The sequence below is a fragment of the Passer montanus genome, unplaced genomic scaffold (assembly GCF_014805655.1).
Source record: "Passer montanus isolate IOZ18808 unplaced genomic scaffold, ASM1480565v1 scaffold145, whole genome shotgun sequence".
NCBI classification, from domain to species: domain Eukaryota; kingdom Metazoa; phylum Chordata; class Aves; order Passeriformes; family Passeridae; genus Passer; species Passer montanus.
In genome coordinates this window covers 613,952-636,117 of record NW_024361496.1, presented here as the reverse complement: position 1 = coordinate 636,117, position 22,166 = coordinate 613,952, and the positions used below count along the sequence as shown (strand labels likewise).

The window sequence follows — 22,166 nt, the reverse complement described above, 5'->3', positions numbered from 1 at the left end:
AGAACGTGTGCTTGTACAAATGAAGCTGCAAGAGCCTATAATTTTATGAAGAAATTGATACTATCTCAGAAACACCATTATGCAAAAAGAACACTCGTGCCTGTAGAGAAACATTGCACCCACGAGTTAATTTATTACTTTTTTAAGTCTTCCTTTATGTGTTTTTGCAATTGCAGTGTAACTCCTCTGCAGAGAAATGGGCCAACTGCTGTGACAGCAGCAAGGCTTGTTCAGTGCCAGACCCCTCCTGGTCATCTGACACCCCTCAAACAGGGAACCCCCTGCAGACCCACTGCTCCAGGCTCAGATTCCCATCCCATCCCATTCCTTCTGTACAACACAAGATGTCCAGTGCCCCGTGGCAGCTGCTCAGCAGCAGTGGCTGTGACACGCTCATCCCTTCAGGAATAGCAGGAGCCAAAAAATCCATCAGGGTTGGCTTAATTAAAAAAGAGGTATGAGATAAGAATGAGGATTTTGTTATAGGCAAAAGGAGCAGGAGATGAATTAAGTCTTTGCAGGCAGCATTTAACAACACAAAGGGCTATGAGCAGATATCTGCTATTCACAAAAAGTGGAGGAAATTATCATGGTTGAAATGAAGGGCAGGAAGATGATTAGGAGTAGGGAGATATACTCAAAAAATTCACCTGTGTCCAAGAACACAAAATAGATTGGTTCAAAGTGTAAGAACGGATGAAAAAAAAAAAACCCACAATATATTTTACACAAAATTAATCAGGAGAAGCCCAAGGAGTGTGAGTACCAAGGTCCCCAGGAGGTCCTAGAGGTGTGAGAAGTCCAGCATGGCAGGAGCAGGGAGGACCAGGAGCTGCAGAGCTGATGGATGACCAAGGTGCAACAGAACACAGGGAAAATGAAGAAACGAGGCAATACCAGGGAAACAAAGGCATTTTTCTTGCTTCAGCTTTGTTCCCAGCAGGGGGCTGGGGAGTGCCTTTTTCAGCTACCCAAACACACAACTCAAACCAACAAGTCTATAAAAGGGGTAACTACCAAATTGCAAAAGAGATGTGTCTGTTCTACCAGACAGGGCACAACTGGCAGCACAAGCTCCCCTGAAAGCTCATCCAGCTCTGGAGAGGCTGGAAGGAGCCATAACAGCAATCAGGGATTTTGCTGTTTGCTGGTTTGGCTTTTTCCAGAGGAGTGATTCTGTCCCAGCTTTGTGTTTCCCGGATAAAGCAGTTGAAATTAGTGAAAAAAAAGACCAGCAAGTCCATTGATACAGTGGATCACCTGCCTGGGTTTCTGTGAGCCCTTCCATGAGGCTCCTCACTGACAGCTCACAGCTTTCAAGGGCCAGTAAAGACAGGAGAAAGGTGTTGGAAAGATGGGAATCCTGTGGGAGCCTGCCCTGAGTCAGTGCTTTCACAGCATCTGAAATGAGCCATAATCTGAGGGCAAGGGAAGGTCGTAGGGCTGGGTGGGGGCACTCAGTCACTGAGGGAAGAGCTGCAGGAGACACCCGCAGCTAAATGAGGGCAAAGCAGAGCAAATGGAGCTCCCCAGCAGGGCAGGGACTCCCACTGAGAAAGGGCAAAGTTCACAGGAACTGATGGGCCCCAAACCATCCCTTCCTGACTCAACAGGGACCTTAACTATCCTCGTTCATCTCAAAAAGGACACAGACAACTGGGAGAGGCTTAAAGGGCAAAACCCATTCCCTGTGACTGACTGCCCTGGGAGGATGGGCCAACAAACTCAGCTTCCCCGGGTTAGGAAAGAAATGCCTGAGATGATGGCAAAAAAACGTGAGGATGATTTAATGGAAGGCAAAGAGAACTGTCTTCTGCCATTTAAAAACTAAGGAGGTGAGAGGTGTAATCTAAAATGGAAAATGGAGGAGGGAGGGAAACAGGGAGGAAGAAGCTCTTCACTTGAGTATTTGAGCTGTGGAACTCTTTGTCAATTTAAAAAGCAAGAAGAGCACACAAAAACCCTGTCAAGAAGACCAGGAGGTTCCTGGGCTGCAGGTCCCTGAAGAATGGGAGCATGTCAGGTTATCAGTACACATTTGTCCTGTATTGGGCTCTCACTTGGGCATTCACCACCGTCCAGTGTTTTGGGAGACACAACATCAGGTGGACTGGAATGGACCTTCTGATACTTTTCCCTTCACAACCAGTTTGTTGAGATTGATGCTCTCCACAATTTGAAGATTGAGGCATTCATGGACTGTCTGTCACTGCACTTGATCCTTCCAAAGTGTAATACCAACAGGAAATAAATGGAGAGGTTGAGGATACAAAGGTCATATTGGGAAGGGCCACTCGAACAGCTGGCACATCTGCACATCCAGATTAGCAATAGACAAACCCAAGGAGGACAGGCCACGCTCCAGGAACACAAAATTCTCCCACAAATTCTGCTGGTAGAAGTGTTACCAGCATTGTCCTGGCTCGTTTGGCCTTCCCCAGGCCAAGGGCGCCGGCAGCGCGGAGCAGCCGGCTACACAAAGTAGGACACGACTATTTAGGGCACCACAGCCCCCCAGAGCTTCTCCACATGGAGCCTGTGTGCAGCATGCTCTGCAGGGAGCAGTGGAGCATGAACTGGGCTGAGGCATGGGAGCTGCTCCCAACACATGCACTTTAACTCTTTGGGAACAGCTCCCATCTGTGTGGAACTTTACAGGATCTGCATGGAACCACTGCAGTCTGCAAAGGCAGGGAATGAGATGGAATCAAGCCCTTTGTTTTAATCCAGGTTAGAAGAGCCTGGCTCAGAAGGCTCAGGCTTCCCACAGCAGCTCTGGGTGGGACTGAAGAAGAGCTCTGGGATGTCTGCAGAGATGTGATAGGGAGAAAAGATAATAATTATGCTGAGAGGTTTATGGGTCAATGTTTTCAAGGCTCTATTGATTTAACTAGAAATTAGCAAGCCAGGCAGATCCATCAGCCCCTCCATAAACATTATTTATAGCAGGATTCCTTGTCTCCCTCTTAGCCTGTGCAGGCAGTTTCTGACAACGCCACCTCCTGCTGAGGAACGCTGCAGCTGGCAGTGCTGCCCTTTAATGTCTCCTTGCTGAGAGGGGACTCCCAAAGGCAAGGACTCGAGCAGATTTTATTTTTAAATGTTCATTTTATAGCCTCCCATAGCACCTCCTGAAATTCCATCCCCTTCTGCCACTGCACTAAAGGACCACCTGCTCCCTCTGTGGCAGAGCCCCTTCCCCTGGGCAGATGTGGGTGCAAGGACAGAACAGAAACCAAACTCCTTTCTCTACATTCACTGACCAGACAGTTCCAGAAACTGGACCACCCCCCAGCACCCTACTGCAGAGGATCCCTGCTTCATCCCCCCAGTACTACCACTGAAGGAAGCAGTTTGTATCCAAGCAGGAACCCAGGCCAAGCCTCACACTTGTTTTCATGTGGGTTTTCTCAGAACGTTCCATGTCATTGCTGGGGCACATGAAATGTGGGTCAGCACTGGAATCAAGCTCCCTGTCCCCCTCCCTGAGCTCAGGTGCACCTGGCTGGTGTGCATCAGGTGTGCTGCAGCAAAAGGGCATTTAAGGAAAATTATTATCTGGAAGGAAAAAGTGGATTTGGTTTACTTTCATCCTGGCCTCTCCTCAGACAGCCCCAGCCAGATCCATTGTTTATCCCGGGCCTCCCGGAGGCAGCCTTTAGCACATATCTTACACAACCAGGCTAATTTGGTACTTCTGACCTACATAAAATATTGTGCTGGGGTGGGAGGGAGCAGGGGGGACCAGCACTCTGAGCCATACATTTTAGACAATGTTTCTGAGTAGAGACACGTCAAACTAAAGGCCCTTATTTGATTACTATGTGTGAAAGATTCTCAAATTAATCAGGCTGGTGACCATTTTGCAATCTGCTGCCAAGTGAGGAATAAATGAAGCCTTTTAATTCACCCATTGTAGCCCAGACAAAGCCAGGCGAGGGGCCTGGGTGCTCTGAGGTGCAGTGGGAGACGAGCACGTTCTGCAGCCAATGACGATGAAAAAAGCCCAAATGACAGTGCTGTAATAATGCAGGAGTGTGAATAATTTCACTGTCACTATGTATTAGAGCAGCCTGGGAAGAACAACACGTGGGCCGAGCCGGCGTATCGATTGGTTCCAGATGACATCATGATATGTCAAGGCACGAGCTCAGGCTCCTTTTATCCCGGAATAAAAGGGATGAGCCACTGGATGTGCTGGAGCTCCCTCTGCCGGGTTCCTCTGCGGCTGGAGCTGCTCCGGGCTCCTCATCTCACACTTTGTTGCAGTGATTCCAACCCAGCCACCCCTAAATCCCTTTTTCTCATTCCATTCCACCTCGGAAGATGGAGAAGGGACAGCAGAGGACAACAAGGTCTGTGGGTTACCTTCCTGCTGGAGAAGTGTGCATGCTTCCCCAGTTTGTTGTTGAGGGCCTCGAGGAACATCTCATCCGTGACCTTCCCCACATTCATGCAGGCATCATCCAGAATGGCAATGATCCCTTTGTGCTGCTGCTCCACCAGGTCCACAATAACCTGGTTGTTGAAGTAATCAATCTGCAGGAAACAAAGGACAGGGGTGTTGGTGACCTTGGCTGCAGAAATGGGAGGATACCAGTGCTGGCCCCAGCAGCCTGTGTGACAGCGAAGTGCAATCAGCTCCCAGTGTGCAAATCTCTGATTCCAGACAAAGCAGGCTGCTCTCCTACACTGAACAGCACAGAAAGTGATTTTTCAAACCCCTCAGATACATCTCAAGACCTCTGCTGCAGAATACTCTTTAAAATGTCTTTTACAATTCAGCTGTGTGCAGTCACTACAGTGACACTGCACATCCTGTCCTTGGCATTCTGAAGAGAGTTTGAACAAGGAAAGTCAAGATTTTTACATATTACCATCAACAAATATAAAAATCTATAAGCACTCAGCACAGAAAACCACAGTTACGTGTGTGGCATCACAGAGGTGCCACAATAGATTTCATTTCAGACATGGAGTCCCATATTTTCCCAAGGAAACACGTGGTGAGGTGACTGGGAGCTCCTGCCCTAGCCTGATCCCAGCCTGGCAGGACAGCTGGCAGGGACACAGATGTGCCATCAACTGGAGCCTGCATGTGGAACAACTTCAGGGCTGGCACTTGTGCTGGTACACTGACCTCACACCGACCTCTCCCTCCTCTGCCAAAGCACTCACATGCTTCCAGGGAATTCCCTCTCGCTGGTACTCCTCCTGCTCCTGCTTCAGAACCAGCTGAATGAAGAGCTGCTGCAGCTTTTCATTGCAGTAATTAATGCAGAATTGTTCAAAGCTGCAAAAACATGAGAAGAAAAGGTGATGAGTGTTCGGGGAAAGGCAAGGGCACAACACTGGGCTTTAGAAGGTGGCTCACCTGTTATTGTCAAATATCTCAAAGCCATAGATATCCAGGACCCCAATGACTGTGTTCTTGCCATGCACTGTGGTGTCGTAGTTCTTCACCTCGATGACATCGTTGATGTGTGTCACAATCCAGCAGAAGAGACGCTCGTAAATGGCCTGCAGGAAACACAGACTGAGGGCTCCTGCCTGCACCCGCCTCAGCTCTTCCCAGGAAATTCATCACAGCTCATTCCAGGCCTCCATCAAAGCTGCAGGTCATGTTCTGCTGAAAGTGAGCAGCTACTGACTGAATAAAACATTCTATGGAAGTATTTATTTTCTTTCTTCCAAAACTCATTTATACCAAGTTGAAATCCTAGTGAGGTCACTGGGAGCAGCAGTTCCCTAATTTGATTCCAGTCAGCTTTTCAGCTGCCTAATAAGTACCATTCCTGAGAATTATTTAACAATAGTGAAGAGCAAGAGAGAGGTCAGTCACAGAAACTCAACAACTGAACACAATGACAGGAAAATAATCCTGTTCAGCGTTCACAAAGATGATGTTCTATAGGCAGAGGTGTCTTCAAAGTCTTCATGTTCAAAATGCGCTGTGAAGCTGGGTAAATACATTATCTCAGGAAAAGAAGTCAAGTTAATTATCAATGACTTTCATAACTTCATCCATTCCTCTCTTATAATTTGATTTCTTAGCAGAGGAGGAACAATTGTCACTCCTGCCATCAGTACTCACGTTTCCTGTGGAAGGTGTCCCTGCCCATAGCAGGGGGTTGGAACAAGATGGTCTTTAAGGTTGCTTCAACCCAAACCATTCTACAATTCTTCATAAAAAATTTTTTTAAATACCACTTTATGTTTCCAACATGAATTCTAGATGCTACAGTTCCATTCTCTACTCTTTGAATTTAACTGCAAAATGAAGCTGAGGATCCTATTTCACAGCAAATTCCTCCCTGTATGACACATTTGCAGATGCCAGCCCAGCCTGCAGCCCATCCTCTCCTCGGTGTGCCTGGCACTGCTGGCTGAGGGAGCTGGATCCCTGCTGGAAGGGCAGGGATGGAGAGGTGCCACAGACCCCTACAGAATTCAGGAGCCTGTAGATTCAGAAAGAAATCTGCATGATGTACAGCAAGCCCTGTGCTTATTGACCCACCCAGGATTCCTCCTGGGACTGAGCACTGAGAAATGTGCAGTTCTGGCACTGCCATTCCCTGCTGCACACCTCAGCCCACGGGCAGAGATGTGTGTGTGAGTGTCACACACCAGTGCAAGGAAGGGCTGCACTCACCTTTGCGAAGGCGTCCCTGCCGTAGGTGGCCTCCTGCTCCGTGTGCTGCTTGTCGATGACGTCCCTGCCCGTGGCCACCGTGCGGAACAGCAGCGCCTTCTCCACCAGCTCGGCCTTGGTGGACAGGAGCTCGGCGATGACCGACACCACCTTGCTGTTCTCGATGATGGGAGTGTCTCCATCCACATAGAACTTCAGGCTCCCCTGCAATCAGCAGCATTTCTCCATCTGCCCTTTACCAACAGGAACCAGAACACCCCGAGTCCATCCATTTTCCACCTGCTATTCCAGGCTGGAAATCTCCTGCCACAGTGGAAGGTGGGTCCTGCACATCCACACCCTCAAACCTCCAACGTCAGTGGGAGCAGCAAGGGCTTTCTCAAAGCAAAGCATTCCTGCTCAGTGTTCAGCTCAGCTTTTGGGACAAACAAACACTTTCCAAGATTTAATCAAACACCATCCCAAGATTCAGAGTCCAGGGACAGGGAATTGCACCATGTATGCAAAAGCTGGATGTAGCATTTTTCTTCACTGCAGCTGCCCATGAAACCACTGGCTGCAATTTCCCTGGCAGTGCTACTGCCACAGAGGGAATGGGAATGGCGTGGGCAAGCTGAGAGGTCAGTGCCAGGGGAACTGGACTGGCAGCATCCCACCACCACAGCTCTGCTCCCGGCTACCTTGTGTGCCAGGATTAAGCAGTTGACACCCCTTGGTGATCCACAGCAAAGGGCTGTCCCCCAGCCTGCCTGCATGGCCTCACTCTGCTCTGTCTCCCTTCCTTCCCAGCACTGTCATCCCAGAGAGGAGAAGGAGCTGGAATAAAGTTGCTCTTTGCTACCCTCCTCCTGCCCACCTCCTTCCTCAGGAAAACGAGAGCTGAGCCACAGGGCCTCCCTGCTGTGGTGCAGGGGAGGAGACTCTATGGCTCCCAGAAGGATCCACGAGAAGGAAGGATCCCCTCAGTCTCAGAGCACAAAGAATTAAGAGGTTTCCTGTGTTTCCTGTGATCAACCTTCACCATGAAGTGAAGCAGCATCACTGAGGTGAAGGTAAGAAGCTCCCTATCGCCTCACTGCCAAACCCCAGTTCCTTTTTCAGAACATACAACAGCTCCCAGCACTTAGTGGTATGCCTGTTTTGGGATCTGGAACATACAGGAATACATGTGATCATCATTGCAGTGCCCTGCTCCAGCAAGGGCTTGCTCTCACCACTGGAGCTGTGAGCTGGACACCTTCCCAGCCACCAGAGCTTCCAAGGGCTTCTGCAGCAGGAAAATCAGAGCTGCTGGCAGTACAAGCCCTCCTGAGGAACAGCCCAGGGATGGGTTCAGGGATGGATACCCACGGGCAGGGAGCTTACCAGGTGCAGAATGGCTGCCACAATTTTGTAGACAGTTTGAATCTCCTCCTGCTTGAAGCCAATCACCTTCATGGCATCAGCGACTGCCTTGAACTCGGCTCCATCATTGATGGAACACTGAGGGAAGAGAGAAGTTTGGGATGGGGGATTTAATGGAAGTCAGCTGCAAGGAAGCAAGGATTTTACAAGCCCATGGGAAACAAGATGCACTTTGATGTTTCTCAGAGGCAAGACACTGTCATGAGGTTTCCCAGCTTATTCCAATGCCATCCTGCGTGCTTGGACCCTGAACCCTGCATTGCACACACATATTCTGGCAGCAGGAGACACTGAAATCCACCACAGCACAATAAATTTCCCAGTGGAATTTGCTGAGAAAGAGTTCATTAAAAATCCCAGAAGAACAGGGACAATTTGTGCAGTCACAGACCCTATGAGCAGAGCTGCAGAGCACCAGCAGGAAATCTCTGTTCTCCACCTCTCTCAAGATTAGCCTCTCCCTCCCTGCAGCCTCCTGGGTTTGTTTTCAATACACGTTTTTAAAGAGAATAATCTGGTATGGGAGAAGGTCTCTGGGTTTCTGTACCAAAGTGCATCTCAACAAAGCACCTAGGAAATCACGGAGCCTTTGGTCTGGACCCTGCTGCACAGGGACAACACTAGGGACAGCTCCAGATGTATCTGAAGTGTTCAGGATCTTGTTGTCTAAAAACTCATGAGTTTGTTCCCTTCTTTCCTGCTCAGAGTTCCCCCTTGAGGACAAGTCAGACATGAAGACTCAATCCTTCACTAACTCAAAGATCTGCTGCAAAAAAATGCAGCAGATCTTCTGGCTTTTTGCTCCAGAAGGCAGTTTAAGGTACCCATTATGGAGCATGGAATGTCTGACACTGGTAATGGGCCAAACATCCACACCTGCATTTATTAATAAATCATTTTATTGCTGTTTATAAGCAGAAGCAGCATGCATAGGTGTATTTGTATATTTTAAGCAGAATAGATGTAAATCTTTTCTATGATTCTAAGAACACTTGTGCTTTATCTTGTAGCACCACAAACCTCATTACAAACAGCACACCAGTGTCACCTTTGCCTACACATCCCCACTGATCTCAACTTCTGCTAGCTCAGCAGTGCTTTGAGCATTTCCAGCAGCACTTCCAATGTTAAGCTGTCCCTGGAGCCCTCACCTTGATCTGTGCCCCAGGGCAGATGTAGCTGTAGGCTGATGCATCCTTCTGGAGGTGCAGAGAACGCAGGAGCTGCTCAGAACCTCCCTGCAGGAGCTGCATGAAGAGAGGTTTAAGAAATGGTGAATGAAAAATATAAAATCCTTCTTTTCTCTGCCTCTTATCCATCTGCTTGACAAGCAAAATAATGAAAATGTTAATTACTACTGCAATATCTGGAGCACAATGTGCAAGATACAGGGCCTGCACTGGTGCAGGGCTCTGCCACCACAAATCACTGTCCTTTAGAGTCACAACTGTATAAAAAAACAGCCTGAACTCCTCCCAGACCTGTTCACAGCTGTGCCATGCCACAGCTGTGCCCTGGCAAGCACATTGCCCACACAGAGACTTTCCTCCTGGAAATAACACATCCATGAGGAAAGTGCTAATATGCCATCGTGGAGTACTGAAAAAGTGGAAAAAAATAAACAAACCTCCCCTTCCCTCAGTGCAGAATCAAGGTTATGCTAATAGGCTGACCATATCCCCCAAAGGACACACGGGGAACCAACACACAATGTGGAAGACATTAAAGAACATCCAAAAAACCAAATTACTTCCATATGGACTAAAGGCTTCAAGAGAAAATAGAGGGATTAGGCTTACTACACATAAAACAGTGACTCAAAGTCCAATGTCCTACCATATTTGTTTAGTCAGCTTCCTTTTAAGTTTAGAAATGTGTTAATATGGGACTGGAGGTTAGAAAACAATCCATCTTCCCAGACTCCCTCCCAGCCCAGGCCCCTGCAGAGAACTGAAGAACCCAGGATCACCCAAGATGCTGCAGAAGGGAACCCTCTGCAAAACATGAGAGGGTGAAAGCCCTGAGTGCTCTGCCCAAGTGTCTGGGAAGCTGGGGACAAGCCACTGCTCCAGCCAAGGAACACAAACCTGGTAGAAGGAGTGGAAGCTTCGTTCCCCGGGCTGCTGCACAATCACACGGGACTGGGGAACAAAGCACAGAGCTGGGTGTTAGTGTCCCCTCAGCCACCCACATCACCAGGACACCCCAAATCCATCCCATCTCACACTCAGGCCCTTGGGAACACCATCACACACGTGTGACCCTGGAGCTTGAGGTCTGCAGTCAAAAGCACCAGCTTGTGTAACAGCTGCAATGTCCTACTTCCACCCAGGAATCCCATGTGGGCACCACAGGGCTGCTTTCATGGAAGAGTCAAATAAAAACCATCATTTTAGTTTTAGAATTATTTAATCACTGGAAATGAAAACCAGGACTCTGTGACTACAGATAAATGCTCAGGACCTGGTGGTCACCACTCCTACACCCCCAGGACAGGCTGCCCACAGCACCCAGCTGTACAAGGGAGTGCTCTGCTCTGACACAAGGGCCTTGTTTCAGGGAACTGTAGCTCCATTCCAGAATCCTCATTCCAGACCAGAGTAAAACAGCACAAAAAAGGATTAAATGCAGCAGACATTCAATCAACCAGCAGTGTGTCCTTATTTCATGCTACAAGTCTGAACTATGAAGAGTGATGGGGAACAGGGCTGTGTTGGGGGGGCTTAGGTTCTCAGGGAAAAGTTCTTCCCCCAGAGGGTGCTGGCACTGCCCAGGCTCCCCAGGGAATGGGCACAGCCCCGAGGCTGCCAGAGCTCCAGGAGCCTTTGGACAGCACTGCCAGGGATGCCCAAGGTGGGATTTTGGGGTGTCTGGGCAGGGTCTGGGGTGGGACTGGATGACCCTGGCAAGTCCCTTCTAACCCAGGATATTCCATGATTTGATGTGCTCCTGCTGCAAAGCCACTGTCTGTTACTGCTTGTATTTGGGCCAGAGCCTCCACTGCTTTCAAACAAAAACAAATTTAACTTGGGAGAAGTCAAGGATATGAAATAAACAATCAGGATAAATAAATCATCAGGATTTAAGTCACTGCAGCTGTAGTCCCAGCCCTCTTTTTACATCAAAGTAACCCAAGTTAAATGTTTGGGTTTGTTGTTTTGTTTTTTAAAATGAAGTGTTTATTCTGAAAATAGACTTCAGGGAAATAAGGGGAGAAGTAAAAAAGAAACACAAACAAAAAAGGGTGTTGGCAGATGTGGTCAAACACATAATCAAAGCCAGACGTGTCTCACACAGGAAGAACTGTTAATGGCTCACGCCTGAGCTCTCCAGTTTTGCATATTCCAGTGTTTCCAGACACCACTTAATGACATGAGAAAAATAATTATGCTCGGGATCACTTTGAATATATAACAACAACACTATCAACAGCTCACCCAAGGCTGTGGCGTTACTCCAAAGTAACACTTCTCAAGCACACTTGCTCCCTACAGCCCTGGAAATCTCCTTCTCCAGGGAGAGCTCAGTGCAAGAATTGCAAAGCATGAGCTGTGCACAGGGTAAGTTGTATCCAAAATAAAAACTGAGATTAAACTTCACCCCCCCCCAAAATCCTCTGGGTAACAGCCCCGTTGTTGCTGAGCTCTGGAAGTCATGGTGCTCCAGGAACAGGACACTGCCAGCACTGCACTGGCTTTCCTGACTCCTGAGGAAAACTTTATTTTTAGGATTTATTTTCCGTGCCCTCATTCCTCACCTGCTGTACACGTCTGAACGGAAAACTTTCTACTGACAAAGCCCAGATTGCAAAAGTCTTTTCAGCAAAGGCTGCAACCCTGGAAGGGAGAGTGCCTTACCTTTTCTAGCAGGTAATTATTGATGTGCCCACCTATGGGGTCTCCCTTGAAATCAAAGTTGATGTCCATGTACTTTCCAAACCGGCTGGAATTGTCGTTGCGGTTTGTTTTGGCGTTGCCAAAAGCCTCCAGCACACAGTTGGATTTCAGCAGGATGTTCTTCACTCTGCAGCAGGGATGGAGGGATGGAAAAGGGTGAGACTTCAACACTCACACCACGGGATTTTTTTTCACAGCCATTTCTCCAGAGGAATTCAATGACAGCAGTGATGCTCTTTGATGGCAGATTTGGGCAGGTGTGGATGACATCAGCAATCCCACGGGAAATCAGCTGGGAGCTGTCAGCAACGCTCCTCAGAGGAAGCAAATGCTCCTTGGTTCAAAGACCAGACCCCCACCCTGAAATCAGCACCAGAAATTCAGCTTCTATACACATTTGAATTCCAAAACCAATTTTCTGAACTATTTTTCAAGTCATTTTCAAAAGTTCATTCGGGGTAGGTTTAAGTCTGTTTCTGCAGAAAGCTACATTCTTTGCTCCAAAGCTTTTACTCCAGGACAGAGGGACATTTTGCAATTCAGAATCATGTGAGCCTGGAAGGTCACAGAATGCACTTCTTGCACTCCACGTGGTGTTCTAGCCCACCCAAATTTCAGGCAATTTGCCCCAGGAAAAGCGATTTAGAATCATTTAGATTGGCAAAGACTTCTAGGATCATTGGGTCCTGCCATTAGATAGCTGATATTGGCTGGATGGTATTTCTAGATGCTGTTTTGATTTTGAAAGTTTGAACTTTCAAAATAAACTTTTCAATGTGATTTCAGCAATTAATACTGCAAAATTCCCAGAGTAAAAGCAGTACCTGAAAAAATGAAGTATAAATCAGCATGTACAAGAGACCATGTGATAACGTGGTGCTACACAGCCCACAGAAAGAGATCTACAAGCAGGAGAATTTCCCTTCTTTTCCAGCCCAGGCCTTACCTCTCCACCTCAGCCCTCTGCCCGGGGTTGGTGATGGCTGCTATGTACTGCATTATGTATTTACTGGCCTCAGTTTTCCCAGCCCCGCTTTCACCTGGGGGCAGAAACACCACGGTGACCAAACAGATGGAAAAAAAAAACCAAAAACCAAAGCCAACAAAACAAATCATTGGACAGAAGAGCTCAATTCTACCCCAACAGTGCCTGGGCGGTTTGGTTTTTTCTTTTTAAAGCAATCTTTGTGTGCACTTGGGACGTTTTCTAAACACAGCCATAACCCTGCCAGGCTGCTGCTGCTGCTGCTGGGCTGACTTTGAGCAATTGTGCTGTGAGATTCCACAGGTCGGGAAAAGGGCTGGCACACAGAGGATCAAAGGAATATTGTTAGAGGAGAAAGCCTGGCCTGCAGCAGCACAAGGGGCCACTGTTCAGCACCCCAGCCCGGGGCTCTCTCCTTTCAGAGCTGCCTGAGCACGGGGACATCAAGGAAATGAAGTGCCAGGATCCAGCCAGGGATCACTCTGGTACCAGCCCTGCTCCCACTGCTGGAGCCACGGCCTTTGCATTGGAGCAGGGAACAAACAGTGGTCAGTCAGGGCAGCGACAAAAATCAGCAGCTCCTGAGGAGTGACAAGCCCAGTTCCGCTGATCCGAGCTCTGCTGATCCGAGCTCCGCTGATCCCAGCTCCGCTGGTCCCAGCTCCGCTGATCCCAGCTCTGCTGATCCCAGGTCACTCTCCGGAGCCGACACAGGGCTCCTGCTCACATTATCCCTCTGCAGGCACAGATCCAGCTCCTGGCTGGCACCAGCTCTTGAATGAGATAAGAAATAATTGTGCCGATCTTCACACACGGATTCAAATGCAAATGAGCAGCTTTAAGCTTAATGAAGTTTCTTTTATAAAACGCTGTCATTAGCTAAACCATTATTCTCCTTCCGCCTGGAATTTCACACAGATCAGATGCTCATCACCATGCAGAGCCCTCCCAGCCTACCTGAGATGACAATGCAGGTGTCTTTGGATCGTCTCTTCATGGCTTTGTAAGCAGCATCAGCGATGGCAAAGAGGTGCGGAGGCCTCTCGTAGAGCTCCCTGCCCTTGTACTGCTCGATCGTGTCCCGCCCGTAGATGTTCAGGTTCTTGTAAGGGTTCATGGAAACAACCACCTCCCCGATAAAGATGTAAATCCGGCCCTTCTCGAAGCTGCCCAGAGGAGACAAGAGGCAGAGGTTCAGGACCATCGGGTGAACTCCTCCATCCATCACCCAGTTCAAACACGACAGCAAGAGCCCGGCTCTGGGCACTCCCCGGGCAGGGACGGCACAGCAGCACAGACCCGAGGGTACAGGGACCGCAGCCCAGGGCTGCCTTGGACTTCCACCACCTGCAAAGGACATTTCTGCCTCCACTTCCACATCCATGATGTGGAATTTACAGTTTCTACAACTGACTATAAGTGAACATGAGTGTGAGGAGCAAATTTAATCTGCTTCATAAAGGGGATGCACAGGCAAGTTCCTTTGTCACATTCTGCAGCTGTCCATGGCCCAGCTCAGCCCAGAGCAGCAGAAGATCTGAAGTCCTCTCTGAAAGGTCTAATCAGACTTGAAAGTAAACAAAGACAGAAGCCCAGGAGGAATTGCAGCCTCTCAGCTCTAGCAATGAGTCTGCTTCACTGGAAGACACCTCGGTATCATCACTGCTGCTACACCAGAGAGGAAACATTTCTAACAATGCGTGCAAACAGCCCTAAACTACACCATTCCTATCCCTACCTGCCTCTTTGATTCCTTCTGCAAACAAGACAAAATAACTCGATGCTATGTAAAAAAAATGTTTAAGTTAGAAAATGTTTCCAAAAAAACCACTCATTTTATTAAAGCTAACTATGAGGAGAACTTAGAATAATTCCAAATTAACAGCTGAAGAATTTACACAGCACTTGTTTCTCAGGAGGAGAAAGGGCAGCAGGTTGAGGGATCAACACACAAGCCCTGCATTTGCAGCCAGTCCCTGTGTGCAGCTGTATTTAAACCTCGCGACATTAGATGGCACCAGAACACCTCCACAGCGCCCGGCAGCCTCGAATCCTGACGGACTCCGGCACAAATTCCAGCGCTACTTTATTGAATTTATTACCACCCCCACGTGGTGACAGCCCTGACATTTTCTATTGTTCATTTGAGAATTTTCTGCAGCAACTTGGCAGCGCCAATTTTTAGCAGGTGTAATAAAACTCAAGAAATATCCAGCAACCAGCATTCCACTTTCTGAAGTGTTGGTGCCTCCCACTCCAGCTTCCTCCTGGAATACCGCACTGGGGAGACACGAGAATTGCAAAACATCCTCTTGTTCCTACATCACTTTTAACTGCAGGTGTCCTGGTACACATTTCCCAAAATAATAATGGGCTTAAAATGCAAAGATATTTTACATTTTTGATATATATGCTGTTTGAAAGGTACCAGTAATGTTTTAGAAAAGATAAAGTCAATATAATTAGCAATACCAATACCCCAAATTTTATTTTTTTGGAAGATCCTGAACAGGTAGAAGTGCAAAGGGATTGGATACCAGGCTGGGAGCCCATGAGGGACTCTGCATACATAGAGGAGAGCCTGAAAAACCAAACCCACACAACACTGCTGGTATGGAGGAGATCAAGTCACACTGGGACATCAACAGGTAATGGAAACCACAAGGACATCACAATGAGCAGAATCATTCCACCTCCTGGAGAGGACACCCAAAAAAGGTGAATTACCCAATGGAGAACACCGAGCCTGCTCTCCCAAGCAGCAGCACAGAACTGCTGCTCAAGGCACTGCTGATGCTGAAAATAAAGATCCAGCAGATTGTAGATGAGGTTTTAAGCCCCATGAGCAGCTGGAGGGTTCATGGCCATACAGAGGGTGTGAGGGGGTCTGTTTTAGCTGAGGAGAAATAAAGAAATAAAGGCCTTTCCTGCTGCAGTGTCATGCCAAGCCACCATCACAGCACCCAATACTCTGACCTCTTCCTTAAGTAATGAATTATGTAAACTTGCACTGCCAGAGCCCAGTTTAAATTTCCTCCCGTGACAGTTCAGCATCCCTGAGTGAATCATAGAATCAGGGAAAGTCCTGAGTGGGAAGAGTCCCCCAAGGACCATCCAGTCCCACCCCTGGCCTGCCCAGACATCCCAGCAGTCCCACCCTGGGCATCCCTGGAAGTGCTGTCCAAAGGCTCCTGGAGCTCTGGCAGCCTCGGGGCTGTGCCCATTCCCTGGGGAGCCTGGGCAGTGCCAGCACCCTCTGCCCCTAAGCAGAAGCTGCAGGCCTGTCCCTGCAGCCTGTCCCTGCAGAGCCCGGCTCTGAGGGGTTCCAGCTGGGGTGCTGGCACAGGCAGCAGGCTCACACCCTCACATCCTGCCTGCCACTTCCCCCCAGCTCAGCTCACACAGCACATCCCACACTGGCCTCCAAGCCAAGTTCTAAAAGGTTTCACTGGGCTCTGATGAGTCGTGTCTTCAGCTCTGTGGCAAAAGGCAGATGGAGATGAGGGGGAAGAAGGATCTGTCTCCAGGCTTGACAAACAGGCACCTCTCCAGACTGGCTTTGGGGATACAGAGTTTATGAGCAAGTGACGCCCCCATTTACATCTCAGTTAATTTCTCTTTCTTTCCTAGCACCAGAGATCAAACTGCAGAGCTGTGCTCAGGTGTTCCCTCCAGGAGCTCCAGCTCCTCAGCCCTCGCTGCTGATAAAGCCCCTTTTCATCCCCGAGCACGGCTCAGCACAGCAGCAGGCCAAGAACAGCAGGGCCTCTTTCCCGGCTGCAGGGCTCCGCTGGGAGAGCAGCTTTGCCCTGCCCGTGGAGAGCTCAGAAAAGCTTAAGAAAACAACCCACGAGGGCAGTGCAAAGGGGGAGCTTGAGCTGTGTTAAACCTACGATTCCTCTACAGGGCAAGGTGACAAAACAAGACCATGAATCCATTTGGTGCTTTTCACAGCCAGCACAGGCATTTTAGTGCTGAGGTGTGACATGTAGAACTGGGGTTTTGTTACTCAAAGCAACAACAGTGCAGTTCCTCGATTAAAAAAAGGTCCTTAATAAAAGGAACCCCAGGATCCACTCCTGGCGTGACACACCCGGGTCAAACCTTGTTTTGTATCTCATGGAAGTCACATCAGCTTGTGCTACACAAAACATTTCCTTGCAATAGTTCCATTTGAATCATTTCTGTATCAATGTCATGGAATCATGGAATATCCTGAGTTGGAAGGTATCCCCAAGGATCACCCAGCCCCACCCCTGGCCCTGCCCAGAGCCCCAAACAATCCCACCCTGGGCATCCCTGGCAGCGCTGTCCAAACCCTCCTGGAGCTCTGGCAGTCTCAGGGCTGGGACCATTCCCTGGGCAGTGCCAGCCCCTCTGGGGGAGGAACCTTTCCCTGATCTCCATCCCAACTCCCCTGACAGCTCCAGCCATTCCCTGGCTCCTGTCCCTGTCACAGGGAGCAGAGGTCAGAGCTGTCCCCTGGGGAGGAGCTGCAGCCCCAGCGAGTCTCCCCTCTGTCCCCTCTCTCCAGCAGCTGAGCAGCCAAAAAACAATTCACAGTATTTAATCTTTGTGGGTTATTTTGAGGAGGAACATCAGCTCTTTCATGACACGTTTTTATTACCTCATTAAAACATCAATTGATAATGAGAAAACAAAAACCAGTGAGTCACAGAATATAAATCATTTTAAGGGAGAGAAATTCTTCTCTAGGATAGAAATCCACTAAGGCAAGAAATACATGTTTATTTTGTTTTGTAGTTTTTATTTTTAGGGAAAGGAGTTGAAAAAAAACAGGATCTTTAAGTCCAGACAAGGCATATTCACATGCAGTTGCTCCTGGAAAATACATTGCAGAAATGGGAACACTGAAGCAGAAATCTCCACCACCAGAGAGCACTCACATTTAGGATTTCCTCCACCTGACAAACACTCCAGTCAAAAATAAAACTGTTCTTACCGAGGAAATGATGCAACTTCAAATGCACTCAGTACAAATAAAGAAAAGTTAGTTGGCAAGACTTGGAACCCACACTCCCAAACAACATCTGCAGGACGGGACCGTTGCACAAAGACGCCTCACCGAGCTGGAGCACTCACATCAGACAGGGAATTCCTAATTAATCATTGACATGTAACTCATCTGCTCCAGAAGCCAAAGAGCCCTTGGGGAGTGCTGCCAGCCCTGAACACCCAGCAAACGGCTCCTCACTAACGCACTCTGCCACTCCGTGCCCATCTGTCCAACAACCCAGGGACAGAGCATCTGCTGGAGAAACACAGCAGGTCACAGGTTTGTGTTCCTTTAGGAGAGCTGAAGTGCAGGCATTGGTATTCTGGATCATTTTCTACTGGAAAAGCCCTTCTCTGGTCCTGAGCTGCTCTGTTCTCAGCACTGCTCACAGACTGGCAGCACATTCTGCTTTCAGGCACACCAAAGCTTTACCCCTCAGCAGGTGCTCCCTGAAGCTCCTTGGGCTCAGCCCTTCCTGATGTTCCACCGTTCCCCAGGACAGACCCTGCTCAGTCGGTCACAGCACAGACACCCACTGAGAGGGGCTTTCAGTCTGCCTGTGCAGCTCTGCCTTCAGGGAAAGGAAATGTTAAGGAAAAGTAAATAATTCAGGACAGAATCCGGAGTGCTACAGCTCCCTCAGCTGTGCTAGTCAGCAGCAAACCTAGTCCCACTGAAGATTAAGAGAATCAAAACTGGTGGTTTCAAACTATTCTCTGTTTCCAGCTTATCTGTGAACTCCAAAGTACAAAGTGAAATACTAGGTATGGGCACACAGCTTTTTCTTCCTCCTCTGTGCATGGGAAGAATGATCCAGGAGCTGCACACCTCCAGTACATACAGCAGGGACAATTCCTTTTCCTGTTGTAAACATCCTACTGGCTTGGGTTACTCTCCCAAATGAGGTAACAAGCCTCTGTTATTTTTTTCCATTAAATATATACATTAAAAGTCCATGACTGCAGGCTTTGAGTCCATTCTCTTTGCAAACCCACGCAGAGACATTTAATTAAAACTTGTGCTCATTATGAGATCTTTGTGGACAGCCAAGGATGGGCCTTTAGGATGTGTTCAGCAGGAAGGGAATTTAAGCAGATTTCTGGCAATGAAACCATATTTACCAGTAAGTGCCATATTTACCATATTTGTAAGTGCAAGAATTAGTAGCCTGCAGTCACCCAAAGGAGCAACCCCGTTGTCCCCATGCTTTGGGAAGTGAGTGACTTTCCTAAAGCAAAGTTCACTCTGTGCCTCAGGCACTTGGGCCTTTTCTCTGTGATACCAGGTCTCTACTGAGAGTGCAGTGCTGCTTAAAGACTTTATTTTATGTAAATCTCAAAACAAATTCAGCTGTCAAGCAGGACTTCAAGCCTTTCAGTAAATTCTTCATAAACTGTCTCACAGACAATCAGCCTCCCACAAGAGCACTCAGATAAACAGGATTTGTGTTGGCAAAACTATGGCTAAAATATTCCTGCTGCTCTTGGAAAAATAGACCAAAAAACTGTCCAGTCAGTACAACCTCCCTGCACCAGGAAAACGATCCAAGTCTGTCCTGGTCATGAATATGCATGTCTACAATATTCAAAATACGCATGTCTACAAGGTTCTGATCCACCCTGAGGGCCAGGAAAACTGCAATAAAATTCATGTCGGGTGCAGGTGAGATTTTTGCCTGCAGCTGGCCTGCATGGACTCGGTGTTCAGATGCTGCCAGTTGAACAAAATAGGAAATGCCATTTGGAGCACGTTCTGCACCACTCCTTTCCTGTATGGAGGGAGCAGACAGGGCAGGGTGAGGAATACTCCATTCATCTGCAGCCTCCAGCCTGCTTGGAAATTAGGTTAAAAGAGTTCTTTGTAATTATGTCACTTTTTAAAAATAAAATTAGCCAACTATGAGTGACCACTGCCACATCTTCCTCAACAAACCAAGGTTTAAGGGAATTGTCTGTAATTTGATGGGACTGATTCAGCTCCAACCCAGCTGACCCTTGAGTCATCCACCAGCTCTGCAAACCCACTGGGTAAGGTCAGGGGAAGGAACATGGGAGAGGGATGCTAAGCCAGCTCTAATGAACACTTAATAAAGTCTAAAACTGGGAGATGTAGGAATGGGAATAATACTAAAATCCCTCTCCTTAAATGTAAAGCGCAAACCTTGCACTGAAAAAATGCCAAACCACTAAACACAGGAGTCACTGAACTCTCATTTCTATTTGCGTCAGACCGGCCGAGCTCTCCCTGCAGCAGGGGAGTCCTGCACACTCCTTCTCCAGCTCTGGAGCACAGCACAAGGCACAAGCAGAGGCACAAGCAGACTTGAGACAGATAAGGAGTTAAAGGGAAGTTCTTTGAAAAGCCCCACACAATGCTTTGTGGTTTATTCCAACAGGCACAGGAGGAAGTCGCTGCCTGCACAGGTAGAGGGAAGTAGTTTGCTCCCTGCGTGTGGGGCAGTAAAACACTCCCAGTTTCCATGTGAAAATCAGCCTGGACATGGTAGAATCTGAGTGCAGTAACCACACTGTGCTGTGGGCAGGACGGTGCCCTGAGTGCTGTCCTGAGGGAGCATTATCCCAGATCTAACCAGGAAACAGCAGAACAGGCTTGGCATAGCAGCAAACAAGAGGCTGCCATCTGCCCACAATCTCTAACCTTTAATCTGCCAAATAAAAGCATATAACCTCTAAAGGGACAGTAAAAAGCAAAAGCAAGCTCAGCAGCCAGGTAGGTTATCCTCTCTGCTCCCACCACACCGAGCCAGCTGCAGCACTGAGCCTGTCATGCAGAGGAACTCATTTAAATGCATGACACTCACAGAACTATGGAGGAGGAGGAAAAGGTGGAAGTGACCACCTATAAATAACAGGGGAGATGAGAATCATCCTGCCAGGCAGCCAGAAGAAAATATTAAACACAACACCACACAGGCCCATACAAGGGGAAATGGGAATGGAGGACCCTGGCCAACACAGGCTGGAGAGGGAAAGCTGCAGAGCAGTTCAGTGGCAGCTGCAAGGACCAAGGAGCCCTGCTGGATATGGCTGCAAGGACCAAGGAGCCCTGCTGGACATGGCTGAGTTTGTTTTATGTATGTATTTAGAAGACTTGGCTTCCTGCACTGACTTCATGATCCATTATGTTCCTTCCACTCTGATGTTACAGCACTCAGGTACTTAACAAGGACATTTCACCTTCATTCACCTCCTCTTTCCAAACCCCGTGTCCATATTAACTGTAAACTGCCACATCATGATAATCCCAGCCTTCAGTTTTGGGAATTCAGCTTTGCACACTGGATTGTACACCCTTGTGTTAAAGGATTTGCTACCTTCAGGCATTTCAGGGGACAAAACTGCAAAAACACCTGCCCAAAAGGCAAACACCAGGGCATTGCCTGTGGATGGATAGATTTGCACCATGAGGAAGATCTAGCCTCATTTCCTCACCTTGGTTCAGTGGGGCGTGAATTCTGCAGCTGTGGCTTTGTCCCTGTGGTGTCCAGGCAAGCTGATGCTTCTAAGTAACCTTGTGAGGGGCTATAAAATCCTTCAACCCAGCAGAAAGATCCAGAAACATGCAGAAAAACAAAGCCCATGACTGAGCCCCTGTTCCTTGCTCTCAACTCTCCAGTAACTCAGGGAACAACGACCACTCACAAATAACATCACCTGAAACTGCATCAGCCACTGCACTGATGATTTGCAACCTTATTTTCTAAGCCATGTTCTAACACACACCTAGTGTGACACTTTCCCAACTCTGTCCACACTCTGGCTGAACTGGGGAAGGACTGTTTGCTTTTAAACTATCTGGTTTAGAGGGGATGAAGGGGAAACCCTGACAGGTATTCAGGCCGAGCTGTGGAGAAAGGGAGGGACACACCATGGTGGGCAGGAGAAGGGGGAATGGATTTGGGTGGTGGGGAGGGCCCTGCATGAAGCCCTGGACAGATTCAGCCCCCTTTCCTCCTGCTGTCCCCTTGAGCCTGTGGAGTGTTGTTCAATTGTGATAACTACACCTCCTCTCACTCCACAAGCCCAAGTGCCAAGGTACAATCCCAGGATTCCACAGGTTTTTACTGGAAATGCCTGGAGACTCCTTTAGCAGTCAGCTGGCTGAGAGCTGCTGATGTTCAGCTGCTCCATTGTTCTGCTGGGAAGGAATATTCTGATTTGTTAAGCTCGTGGCCACTGCTGATCTGTGGAT

The 22,166-nt window shown here is 48.3% G+C and overlaps 1 protein-coding gene across 1 annotated transcript in view; it reads right to left on the bottom strand.

Moving 5' to 3' along the window:
• MYO1D (myosin ID) overlaps positions 1-22,166 on the bottom strand; it is a 154,113-nt gene that overhangs the window by 104,116 nt on the left and 27,831 nt on the right. Inside the window, exons 2-11 of the mRNA XM_039700853.1 lie at positions 13,895-14,103; positions 12,899-12,992; positions 11,914-12,079; positions 10,144-10,197; positions 9,208-9,303; positions 8,018-8,134; positions 6,653-6,856; positions 5,375-5,520; positions 5,179-5,293; positions 4,369-4,539 (exon numbers count right to left, since the gene is read on the bottom strand). Of these exons, the coding sequence (XP_039556787.1) occupies positions 4,369-4,539; positions 5,179-5,293; positions 5,375-5,520; positions 6,653-6,856; positions 8,018-8,134; positions 9,208-9,303; positions 10,144-10,197; positions 11,914-12,079; positions 12,899-12,992; positions 13,895-14,103 (1,372 nt within the window). The remainder of the gene's footprint in view (positions 1-4,368; positions 4,540-5,178; positions 5,294-5,374; positions 5,521-6,652; positions 6,857-8,017; positions 8,135-9,207; positions 9,304-10,143; positions 10,198-11,913; positions 12,080-12,898; positions 12,993-13,894; positions 14,104-22,166) is intronic.